General features: G+C 51.2%; 4 protein-coding genes across 4 annotated transcripts; 3 read left to right on the top strand and 1 right to left on the bottom strand.

Moving 5' to 3' along the window:
• Nucleotides 1-666: 666 nt before the first annotated feature.
• Nucleotides 667-2798, top strand: BDW74DRAFT_174261 (putative HMG box transcriptional regulator; the record flags this gene model as incomplete). The annotated part of the gene is made up of 3 exons (XM_073727992.1): nucleotides 667-973; nucleotides 1049-1194; nucleotides 1257-2798. The coding sequence occupies 3 exons, from the start codon at nucleotides 667-669 to the stop codon at nucleotides 2796-2798; spliced, it is 1995 nt and encodes a 664-aa protein (XP_073587770.1).
• Nucleotides 2799-3538: 740 nt separating this feature from the next.
• BDW74DRAFT_145861 (uncharacterized protein) lies at nucleotides 3539-7380 on the top strand. Its single transcript, XM_073723245.1, has one exon. The coding sequence runs from the start codon at nucleotides 4197-4199 to the stop codon at nucleotides 7278-7280; it is 3084 nt and encodes a 1027-aa protein (XP_073587769.1). The 5' UTR covers nucleotides 3539-4196; the 3' UTR covers nucleotides 7281-7380.
• A 135-nt stretch (nucleotides 7381-7515) lies between these two features.
• BDW74DRAFT_145859 (ribosylnicotinamide kinase) lies at nucleotides 7516-8804 on the top strand. The gene is made up of 2 exons (XM_073723244.1): nucleotides 7516-7857; nucleotides 7950-8804. Exons 1-2 carry the CDS (start codon nucleotides 7688-7690, stop codon nucleotides 8767-8769), a joined length of 990 nt encoding a protein of 329 aa, XP_073587768.1. The 5' UTR covers nucleotides 7516-7687; the 3' UTR covers nucleotides 8770-8804.
• A 35-nt stretch (nucleotides 8805-8839) lies between these two features.
• BDW74DRAFT_187441 (uncharacterized protein) lies at nucleotides 8840-11617 on the bottom strand (the record flags this gene model as incomplete). Its single annotated transcript, XM_073731486.1, has 2 exons — nucleotides 8840-11431; nucleotides 11492-11617. The coding sequence occupies 2 exons, from the start codon at nucleotides 11615-11617 to the stop codon at nucleotides 8840-8842; spliced, it is 2718 nt and encodes a 905-aa protein (XP_073587767.1).
• Between the last annotated feature and the right edge of the window lie 275 nt (nucleotides 11618-11892).

Below are 11892 nucleotides of genomic sequence, written 5' to 3'. Positions count from 1 at the left end.
TCCTGCTAGCCTGGGTTGGGCACTGCTACCCTGCCTTTACAGAGTTGCCTTCAGTCGGTTCAACTTCCTGGTTCATCATTCAGTCGCTGCTCCATCCATCTCCATGCCCCCTAGTTTGCAGACAATCAAAATGTTTCATTCGCTGTTTGGAGGGCGACTGCCAGAGTGGAACGGCCAGAGACAAAGAAGCAACAAGCAGGGTCAGCGCGAGGCTAAAGAGGCTAATTCCAGGCAAGGTTGGCCTTTAAGAGAACAAAGGACTTGAGGTTCAATCCCAGTTTAGAAGGCACAAAAAGGAAGTCGCGAATCAGATTAATGGTCTGGTCGTTTTATTATTTTTATCTTATTTACTATTGTGGCCATTCAAGCACGAGGCTGCAGTCATCGCCCAGGGCCTTATACATATCAGCTTTCTTTCTTCTTTCTTCTCCTCCCTCCTCTCGCTGCTTGTTCCTTTCTTTCTGACTTCCTTGCCCCATCGTTTCTTTCATCACTCTGCTCTGCCTCGTGCATTCGCCTCCGCCTCTCTCCTCACTGGGCTTTACTATTAAATAAATGTCTTACGATCGAGTTCTCCCCAAGCCTCCTGCGTTGCATCATGATTCCTCTCTATCAAGGCCGACCAGCAACCTTCTCGAACACAAGATAATGAACAACGATTTAAATATGGCCGATCATCGAGCTACCCCGTACCGCTATTCTGAGAGCTTGCCAAAGGTCGATCTCTTGTCTCTTCATCGCTCTAGGGTTAGCGTGGACAAGGGTTCGCCCGGTTCCTCAGCTGCCCTCGAAGCTCCCAAGCCAGGATCAGCCCTTCCTCCAAGAGATATTCCAATGAGAGAACGGCCCTCTATTGCTGCAGACCGCTCGGCATCTTGCAGCCCTATGAAGTCAACAGCTCAGGGTCCAAGAGACCCGGCCACCCAGTTCTGTCTCTGCCAGCCAGATCCCAAAATTCCCCGACCTCGCAATGGTATGTCAATAATGATCTCTTCTAGTGTCACCAAGTGAACAGCTACAAGCGGATGCTAACCATCGCTCCCTTCAGCTTTCATTCTCTATCGCCAGCACAACCAAGCAGCAGTGGTAGCTCAGAACCCAGGCTTGGCTAATCCGGAAATCTCCAAAATCATTGGCGAGAAATGGAGAAAGCTCCCACAGGAGGTCAAGGATGAGTGGAAGGCTCATGCAGAAGTAAGCCATTCTGACAAGGCTCTAATCTTGGGCTGTTCTTCAAACCGCTAACGTGGTATCAGCAAGAGAAAGCAAGGCATCAGCAACAGTACCCCGAGTACCGATACCAACCCCGTCGATATGGTCGCGATGGGACTGCAAGAACTTCGAGCTCGGGCCTGGGGCATAATCCTCCAGGCTCTACCATCTGTAACAGGTGTGGAGGCCGGATCATGAACCCACCCGCATCCCCAGACGCTGGGTTTTCTGGCGGCTCTGTAAGCAGCGGAAGGTCTTCACATGCCGAACAAGGATCGAGTCGAGACTCCAGTATGGACCAGGGACCAAGAGGCATGAAACACGGACACCAAAGTCATCCAGGACATCGCCTCTCCCGAGCACGTCAATGGGAAGAGAGTGGGTCAGTGTCCCCAGACTCAAAGCGACGCCGAACAAACCCCACCCCCCATGTGCCATATAGGGCGGAGTTCCACCGCGACAAGAGCCCGCCAAACTCTCCATACTCAGTACCACCTTATGCCGGTCGCACAGATAGCATGAGCGGCCCTCGGGGCCTGAGTTATGGTCATGCAATGCAAGCCCCTCGCGGTCTTCGTCCTGTAAAGGAGCACCCACAACCGGATCCCAGTCTGACTCTCCCACCGCTGAAAACCCATTCCTCGCTACCGGCAGGCATGACACCAGTCACTCCATACCCGCAGGACGGTTTCCATAAGGATAAAGAATCAGCTGTGATGAGTATTCCATTTCTAAACAAGATTAAAGTGCTAGCGAAGATATCACCTCAGCTCCCGTCGTCTTTCCGCGAAGGCGACGCCAAACGCCGCGGTCCCGTCATCGCCGTCGATGGACAGGATGCAGCATTGGTAAAGACCGTTGCGGATTACCTCAATAATGCCTTGTCAAAAGAAGGCAAATTCCAGGTCCGCGTCTTCGATGGCCCGGAGATCTCAGAGCCTAAGCAAAAGCGCGAAGGCAGCACCGAGCCCGAGGAAATGTGCGACAAGCAGGATGATTACTGGAACTGCGTCCGAAAATGGAAACAGGTCTCTCAAAAGATCAAAAGCTTCGTCAAGTCAGAACCATCACGCCGCTCCATAGACGCCGGCTCGGGTGAAGAAGAGTCCCCTCGTATCTCACCAAGGACCGCCCATCCCGACAAGACCACTGCTGAAGCAAATATAAGCTCCCCGCCCACCTCTAGCGAAAACGGGTCAGAGGCTGCATCGTCTCCACCGGAGACTGCATCCACCCCCAATCCCGCCTCCAACTCCCTCCCGGTGGCCATAGTCCCGAGGTATCAGCTTACAACAGCCGATGCATATGCTTGTATTGCCCCCATGTCCGACCACTACAACGTCGTCGACCACTGGCAGTGGATGGCAACCCTATGGCGTGGCGCCGTGGGCCCTGATATCACAGTATACGTCCGTGAGTGCGATGTACAGGAGCTAAAGCAGGTTGGAAACCCCGTCGAGATTCGTCTGCAAGACGCGAAGACGGTTGTTGTGCGGAAGCCCTCGAACACCCCAGGCCAGAAGGAGATAGAAGAGAAGGTTCTCAAGCGGTTAGGGTTTGAGATTGAGGATTACATCACGCAGTAAATGTAGCTTTGTTATTCCTGTTTATTTCTAGTGTCAGTTGGTTTAGCATAATGGTGGGACAACTGGGAGGTTATCTGTTTGTGACCCGTACTTGCTTGCGATGGACTACTGGACGTTTTTTGATTTTCTACGGACTAGATGGCGTTTGTTGGTATAGTAGTTATTCAGGGTAGTAAAAGTACTCTAAATGATTTTGCATGGTCTTCTGATCTCTCGAGCAGATGTAATCATACGTAGTACATTACACTTATATATATAGTTCATAATGCCTTTCGTTCACAGATGGAGAAAGATTTTTTTGTAAAAGATAGGTAGAAGACTCCAAGGACCTAGATCACAAAGTACCTTTTAGAAGTGCCAACCTAGAGAGGCAATATAGTATTCCCAAATTGAATGTTCCATCCTGTCCAGCGTTTTAGTACTTGTCGACATGGCAAGGCTGACAAGAGAAATCATCGATGGTCCCTAGCCTGGAAAAGACCCTTGATAATAATAAACTCCACGAATCCTTGCATCTGCATCCGAAATATCTTCCTTGCTCCCTTGGAGCCAGCAACAATCTGCAAGTGGTAGTGGTAGTGGTACTCTGATACAGCGATGTTCTGGGAGTGCCAAGAGCACGTAACACTGTCAAATTCACTTGTCCATATGAGGGAAAGCGCAGGCGGTAATTCCCTGAAGCCAATCAACTCTGTGAAAGATGGCCCCAGGAACATATCAAGCCTCAATCACTCCCCTCTCTTCACCCAACCATAGTCTTAGATATAATGCAGGTATACGGACTCGAGGGCTCTTCTATACATGAGACCAGGGTTTAGTCAGGAGAGGGTGCTCTCTGACTCCCCACTTCTTATCTCAGATGAAGGTTTTTGCCATCAGGTGTGTTACTGTCTCCATTCACCTAGATTCAAAACGCCGGATCTCTGCAAACAGCGCATCTATAACCTTCCCGGGTTATGGACTTACCTCTTGATCTAGGAAAGTAACACAGCTCCCAGTAAGCCTTCTCACGGAGCCTTCTGCATGATGATTCCTCCACACTCCATGGGGTCTTCATCTTCGCCCAACACTTCTGCGGATAGTGTCAACTTATTGTTAAAATCTGCGACTTCGTCCACTTCCGAGTCTTTGATAGGGACCCCAAAAACCGAGATGGCGCTTTTACTCGAGAACCTGGACTCTTTTATTGCTGTGGGTGTTCTGGATCAGGATGTTCCTGGATTTCCTGCTGCCGAAATCGCCACTCTAGAAAAGCACAATTGGATACGAACCACCACTCACAAAGGCCAACACGACTCCCAAACCCACTATGTCCGTATCTATGTCTTGCCTGATGACGTTGGGCGGAAATTCATACCGCGCTCCAGTGCCCCACTTAGAAGAGCGCTGAAAGCTGTCATGCTGAAAGTGGATCCTTCGGCTAAGGCTTGGACTGGGGAAGGACGATCTGGTGAAAAGATAGTGGACCTCTCTTCTGTGAGTGCCGATGACGAGTCTCTTTGGTACATCTTCAACACCCTTCAGGACCCTAGCCCTGATGTGGACACGGTCCGGGACCCGTATGCCAAGCAAGCCATGCGGGATATACTCTCAATTCCTGCTCTCGACCAGGCCGAGTATGAGGAAGGCCAGACGATTACCGGCGTTATTGGACTAAAAACACCGCTATATCCTTACCAGCGACGGTCTGCGGCGACAATGATCCAGCGAGAAATACAACCACATCAGATGTTGGACCCGCGTCTTCAGTCATGCATAAGTCCAACAGGCCAGGAATACTACTACGACAGGGAGAAAGGCAAGATCGTGCGGGAGAGAACCCTGTACTCAGAGGCTTGTGGGGGAATACTTGCGGAAACCATGGGTTGCGGCAAGACTTTGATTTCCCTGGCTGTGATTCTAGCTACCCGGGGCCACTTCCCGCATATACCTCTGGAACACCAGTCTATGCAGATTCCCGAAAGACCTCGCACCGGAAGCCTTCTGGACATGGCGGCGGCGACCGCAGGTCGGTTGTCTTTGCCTTGGAAAGCCCATTTTGATCACTATAGTCAAGTGGGAGAAGTTTACGATCGGTGTATCAAGGCTTGCGAGGCCAATCGTGGCTCATATACCATACGTCCCCCGGCAGGGAGACACTCTGGTCGCACGCCTGTAGAATACCCTCGCCTATACCTTTGCTCTGGGACTCTAATCATCGTACCACCTAATCTCTTCGACCACTGGGTCGGTGAAATTGCTACACATACCGAGGGTCTAAAGATTCTCACATTGCGGAGCGGTGCAGACCTGACACCGTCGCTTGAGGATCTCTTTCCCTATGATATTATCCTTTACTCGAGAACTCGTTTTGAGAAAGAGGCGGAGGACTCTCGCGGAAAGGGCCGGAACCAGCCTTCCCCATTGACAAAGCTCCATTGGCTTAGGGTTATCGTTGACGAAGGACACAACGTCGCCGGCCACGGACACAAGACGACTATGGCGCATCTTCTCGATCAGATTCACGTTGAGAGACGTTGGGTCGTGTCTGGTACTCCATCCAGCGGGCTGTACGGGGTTGAAGTCAGTTTAGCTTCCCAGGAAACACACATAACTGATACAGATTTGACCGATGCAACCATTGCTGTACTTCACGGAAGGAAGAATACCGGAAAGGGTGCGGACAGCGAACTCAAAGATATCGACAAACTCCGTCTGATAGTCGTTAACTTCTTGGGTCTTAAGCCCTGGTCTAATTCGAGGAGTCACGACCCTGCCGACTGGACAACGTACATGAAGCCCGTGGGACCAGATGGGAGGCGGCGAAAGGCGCCATCTCTCCGCGCAACCTTACAAGGCCTGGTCGTGCGCCATCAGTTGGACGTCATAAACCGTGAGATACCTCTGCCCCGGCTGCATAATAAGGTGGTCCATCTCGAGCCGACATTTTACGACAAACTGAATCTGAACTTGTTCATTTTCATCCTTGCCGTTAACGCGGTCACATCGGAGCGACAAGACATAGATTACATGTTTCATCAACGCAATAGAAAGCATCTTGGCCGCGTCATCAGCAATCTGCGACAAGCTGGTTTCTGGTGGGCAGGAACCGACTTCGAGTTGCACGGGACGGTCGAAGTTGCTACGAAATACCTTGAGAAGCACCGAGACACGATGACCAAAGACGACAACGCAATAATCACACAGGGAATCAAGATAGCCCTAACAGCGCTTGATTCTGGTAGCTGGAATGGGTTCAAGAACATGCATGAACTGGGAGTTTTTGTCGCCGGTTTTCCATCGGAGGCCCGAGACTTCTGGGCATTAGATCCTGCTCAATCCCAGCGTGAGCCTCTCTTGCTGGGGATATCACAAGCTCGTCTCGCCCAGCAGTTTGTAACGAAGCATCTCCGAGCGTCCGATCCAGCTGAAGGATTGTCAGGTGCTGGCATCAAGATCCGAAGGGAGCTATCCCGACGCGAAGGATTTGACACTTCTACTGCTGCGCCCCAGAAAACTACACCAGAGATTGCAGTGAAGCGCAAAGCCAGAGATACCTTCCTAAAGGGTCTATACGCGGAATTACCGTCTGACTCGCCGCTTACACAAACCGAGCTAATTGCCACTGCGTCGGCCAAATTAACGTACCTGCTGGATCAGGTTCAAGTGCACCAGAAAGCAGAGAAGATCATTATCTTCTATGACAACAACAACTCTGCATACTGGATCGCCGAAGGCCTCGAACTCTTGGGGGTCGACTTCCGGATTTACGCGAATACCTTGAAGCCATCGCTTCGTGAGGAATATCTTACCCTGTTTCGCGAATCAGAACAAGTCCGTGTGCTTCTTATGGATCTTCGTCAAGCCTCGCATGGTTTACACATCGCACACGCCTCGCGCGTCTACATAGTCAATCCCATATGGCAGCCAAACGTCGAGTCACAGGCCATCAAACGTGCCCATCGTATTGGGCAAACCCGTCCTGTGTTTGTCGAAACCCTCGTTCTTCGCGACACCCTGGAGGACAAGATCCTCCAGCGCCGCAAAGCCATGGCTGACACCGAGATTCAAAATGATCTTCTCGATGATAACACCATGAGCTCGATTATCCAGCAGGAGACTTTCATTCCCATGCCCCGCTACGAAGACTCTACATCCCTTGCTTACCTCCGCCATCCCGCCGGTTTCTTTGATAGACACCGTTTACCCATCCCAGACAGCGCCGAACTAGTTACGGGTCCGGCGACGGAAGCGGAAGTCGAAAACTACAAGCTTCTCGTAACGCCGGCGAAGCGTAAGCACAGTACCACCAAAACCTCGCCTAGGAATAAGGGAGTTGCAATTCTAGAGCCGAATCTTCTGCCACCCTCGCCGAAAAGACGGCGGACGCCACCGCGTCCACAGTTTCGCGATCCGAATGGGATAATCATGGAATCGCCGAGTCCGGGAAGGAGCATCTCTCCTGCCTACGTTGCCACGTTCAACTTGACCCCAACTCAGTAGTTGACCTGGGCATATTGTACCTGACGTGATGACGTATTGTCAGTATTTAGTACTCATAGTTTAGGATACCCTCAGATCAATGGACGATGTATTTTCTGGGCTTATTCATCCTCGAGGCTTATCGTACACAAGAAGACTCTTGTGAAGTATGCGAACCTAGCCTATTCTTTATAGTGCTGATAAGTACCTCATAACCAAGTATATAAAAGCTCCCCGCCTTCGTCTGGATAGTATCAAACTTACCTAATCCGGAAACCCACCTATATCACATGACACCACACTTATCCACAATCTCCACAGCTCTAAATACCACCATTCTGCCTAGTTTCTGTCACGGTAGATGCTTGGTATCTTCACAGATACCACCCTAAGTCTGGATCCCGAGCGAAAGAGGAAAAGAGAAGACAATGCCAACGTCCATCATCGCCCTCTCGGGCCCCACCTCCAGCGGGAAAACAACCCTCGCCCGCCTCCTGCAGCGCATCTTCTCCAACCAGCCACAGGACCAAGAACAATCAGGGAAACAGATATCGACGTTTATAATCCACGAAGATGACTTTTACCACCCTGATGACAAGTACATCTACCTATCCTCCCCTCTAATCTTCCTGATGATGGACGAGATGACGCACTCATTTCCCATGAAACAATTCCGCTAATAATACCCAGAATCCCCTACACAACAACCAAATCCGGCGAGCGCCTTCAAGACTGGGACTGCCTGGGTGCCCTGGACATCAACTTCCTGACCGCGTCGCTCCGCTACGTGCACGAGCACGGCCACCTCCCGCCCCGCCTGCGCTCAAAGGAAGACCTGAATGATGTTTCGCCCGGCTCAGGCGTCGAGGATACGCTAGTCGATGAATTACGGAAGACCGTCTCGACGCGGATCCAAAATGTCCTGGCCTCGTCGACGAAGGGCGAGGAAAAACTGACGCTCGCACTGTTGGAGGGATTCCTGCTCTATGCGCCGCCCGCAACTGAGAAGGAGGGGAAGGGGCATGGACTACGGGGGGTCCGTGATCAGATTGACCTGCCAATGTTTCTGGCTGCGCCGTATGATTTGGTGAAGGAGAGGAGGGAGAAGAGGAGCGGGTATGTGACTATTGGACCGGCGCCGACGACGGAGTTGCCGCAGCGGTCATCGGCTGCTTCGGAGGCGGAGGAGGGGGATGTGGATCTGGAGGCTGAGGATGATCGGCCACCGCAGAATTTCTGGACGGATCCGCCGGGGTATGTGGATGATGTTGTCTGGCCGCGGTATGTGAGGGATCATGCGTGGCTGTTGCTCCCTGAGGATGGCGGAGCAGACTTATCTACTGAGAACGAGGACGAGATGATCCAAAGGGCTGGGCAGGGCGTGAAGCTGAGGATGGATGCCGGCGTTACTGTTGCTCCTGGTCAAGGAGCCCTGCCTATGGCGGATTTGCTAAAATGGGCTGTTGAAGAGGCCCTGAAACACATAGAAAAAAGCACAAGACCGATATAGTGATTGATTGCTTAGCGCGTTGGCCTACTTATGCTTAAACATTATATCGATGAAACAATCAGAACAACAACTAGGCAGGCCCCGTCCAACCAAGCCAATAATCGACTCTGTCCCTGAAAGAGACTGAAGACTTCGTGGGTTTCTCAGGTTCCATCTCCGTATCTACCTCAACCCCCCGCTCATCCTGCTCTTCGTCGTTCATGAAAACCCCAGCCTCTTCCTCATTCTCGTCACTGGCCACATGATTGTCCATCTCCAGCGTGTTCAGATCGATTGACAGATCTTGGTCGCTAGCATCTTCTCCTTCGTCCTCGGCCAACATCTCCCAAGGATAACCCCAAGATATCTGCTTTGTTTGCTCGGGGGTTTGTAGGGATGCCTGCATCAAGGGCAAGGGATCTTCTAATTCCAGATCGAAGAGGGCAAAAGAAGCAGATCGTAGTAAAGCAAGGTAAAATAAGCCTATCAGAATTTGTTTCAAGGAATATCCTAGGACCGCATCTAGCTGACTTTTGATTGACTGTCCAATTTTGTGTAGACCTGTCAAAGGCACTGGTTGCGACGGGTCACTTTGCGATTTTTCACTCAAATCATTCGAGACCAGTCCGAAGTCCTCATTTCTTTGAGTGGTTTCGTCTTCGATTTCACAATTAATTTGCGTGGCCTCAGTTCCAGAACTCAAATACGTCGGATCGTTTAACACCTCCAATAACTCATATTGCAGGGTGTGCTGATGGAGCTGATGAGACGTTGAGGATGCCGGGTAAATACGTGGAGACCAATACGCCGCCCTTCGACCGGGAAACTCTAGTGACCATCTCAGATAGAGCCTGTCAATGTCTTTCAATGAGCAGATGATCCGGACACGGGAGACTCCGATCTTTGTTCCTTTGCTGGCGTTGATACAAATCGTCTTGATATCTCCTCTCTGAAAAGTCACGTCACAGTAGAAGAAACCGTTTGGACCACCATGCACATGGAGAGGAATGATGCAGGTCTCGCTCCAGAGACAGCGGTTAGATAGCTTTATGGAGCACACTGCATGGCATCTCATTTGTATGACTGATTGGTCACTCTGGCCATCTGTGGCTGTGGCACCGACTATGCTGTGAGAGATGATCTCTTGGTCCACAGTAAATTCACTGATTTCGCCGCAGGACTCCCTGCTGCATCGGCGAAGGGGGATCACTAGATTACCGGCATTGGCAAACTCCGCAATAAGACAATTTTCCACGATGGTTGCTCTGTTGACATTCGTGGTCCGGATTTCTAAACCATGGTGAGCAGGCATAAGGAACAGGAGGACTCCGATCCTGTCGCCCCGTGTCCTAGGAATTCCTGGAATGACCAAGTCGCTCCATCCATGATCTTTTGGTTTTCGTATAGAGACGGCTGCGATTATGGTGACTTTGAATGTTGCTGGATGCACTCGGTCAGAATTTCTGAGGATGACCAACCCGTTCACGATATCGACCTCTGGCTCACTAGAGAGTTTCCGCTGTTCGACATAAGTACTATTCTGAACGTGGCGGAACTTTTCGAGATTCCCTGGTATATAACGCAATTGCGTCTCACCATGGATGGCACTGGACTTGACGCTCATCCGCTCGAAAGCAGCTCCGAGCTGTTTGGATGGAGAAGGTGCTGACGGGTGCTTGTCGGAGCGTTCGGTAGTAGCTGTCGAATCAATCGGTATGTGGAAGCGGACCCGAGGTTCCTTAATCGATTTGGCCCTGGGCCTACCGGGCGTCGCTGGACGGTCTTCATGGGCACCTCTATTTGTAAGATGGAATCCCACCGCGGTGTTAGCGAAGCTTGTCACCGGTAAAGTCTCCGAGGATTGTAGATGGACATTTGGAGCCGGCTTAGGAATAAACTTGGGGTTCTGGTGCTGATTGCATGTGGAAGGAGACTTTTCTGGCGACTTCAGCTTCCCTGTGACTGACGCTCCAGCAATGGCTGATTTATTGGGGCTCCGGGGACTGGCGTTTTCATTGCCAATGCCTAAGCCTGGTATTTTCGTTGGTGCCAACTTCCTTGGGCTTAAGTTCGTAGGACTCTTGGGGGAGACTATCTCTCTGCGGTTGAGGCCGGGAGAGTCCAATAGCGAGCGTTCCGTAGCCCTACTACCTGGACTTGCTGGTTCGACCCGACTCATTTGGCGAACTTTGCGGTTGCTGATATCCTTCAATACTCCGCTGCCCGCGTCTTCAATTTCGGATCCAGACTCGGGGAGCTCAGCATCAGCGGCACTCCTCTTTCGGGACCTGGTGAAGCTCTCGGCATCGGAATCGAGTGAAGTAGACCGAGACCTCGCAGGTGGACTAGAAGCTACAGGGCTTCCCAGTATATCTTCAACATCACGGGTCTTTGGATCGTCTTGAGTACTTTCGCTTGCTGCAGGTACCTCGTCGTTTCCTTCATATGTCCGCTCGAGTGTTGGAATTTGAATCGGAGGGTCATCAAACGGTTCGACATCCCGCTTTACGTCGCGCGCGAGAGGAGAGAACCCAAACAGAGGGCTTTGCGGAGCGTCTGTGTTGTCCTGACCATCCGTATCATGTTCGGTCTGCGGCAGGCGTTCCAGAAAAGATTCTTCAAAGGTTATGCCTCGTCTGCATAAACTCAATAGCTGGAGCTGCGTATTGGGAACACATTTGACCTAGGTCGAACCACATTTAGCTATGAAGATACGGTGCGAAAGAAATCGTAAAGTACTTACCTCGAGGGAAATTCTGATGTTCGATACCTCTTCATATTCTCCGCTCCAGGTGCACCGTATCTCCAGGTAGTCGTACTCGGGCACAGCGACGGAGGGTTGACTGCGCTGTCTTTGATATGTGGTCATGGCCATGGCTTGTGGACGTGAATTCGATGGGCATGATATGTAAAGGAAATTTCAAATGAGAATAAAGAATGGGAAAGAGATGAGGGGGGTATTTGTTTGTGGCTGAAAGTAAGGGAGAGCCAGTGTTGAGCAGACATCTTGCTAAATCCCCTCAAAACAGAAAGAGCCAACGCTGGTAGACGGGCAGAGTTCCCAGCCTCTCCCCTGGCAACAACCATTCAGCCTCGACGTCACCTTGGAACACTGGACGTCTTTACAATCAAGAAGAGATCGAG

Source organism: Aspergillus multicolor (assembly GCF_047715735.1).
Source record: "Aspergillus multicolor strain CBS 133.54 unplaced genomic scaffold BDW74scaffold_3, whole genome shotgun sequence".
Lineage (NCBI taxonomy): Eukaryota > Fungi > Ascomycota > Eurotiomycetes > Eurotiales > Aspergillaceae > Aspergillus > Aspergillus multicolor.
Note: the sequence above shows the minus strand (reverse complement) of the source record. Positions and strands in the feature narration are given on the sequence as shown.

Coding starts and splice junctions, on each gene's coding strand:
- BDW74DRAFT_145859 (XM_073723244.1), top strand. CDS start 7,688: ATGCCAACGTCCATCATCGCCCTCTCGGGCCCCACCTCCAGCGGGAAA. Junction 7,858..7,949: donor TTTTACCACCCTGATGACAA/GTACATCTACCT, acceptor AATAATACCCAG/AATCCCCTACACAACAACCA.
- BDW74DRAFT_145861 (XM_073723245.1), top strand. CDS start 4,197: ATGCTGAAAGTGGATCCTTCGGCTAAGGCTTGGACTGGGGAAGGACGA.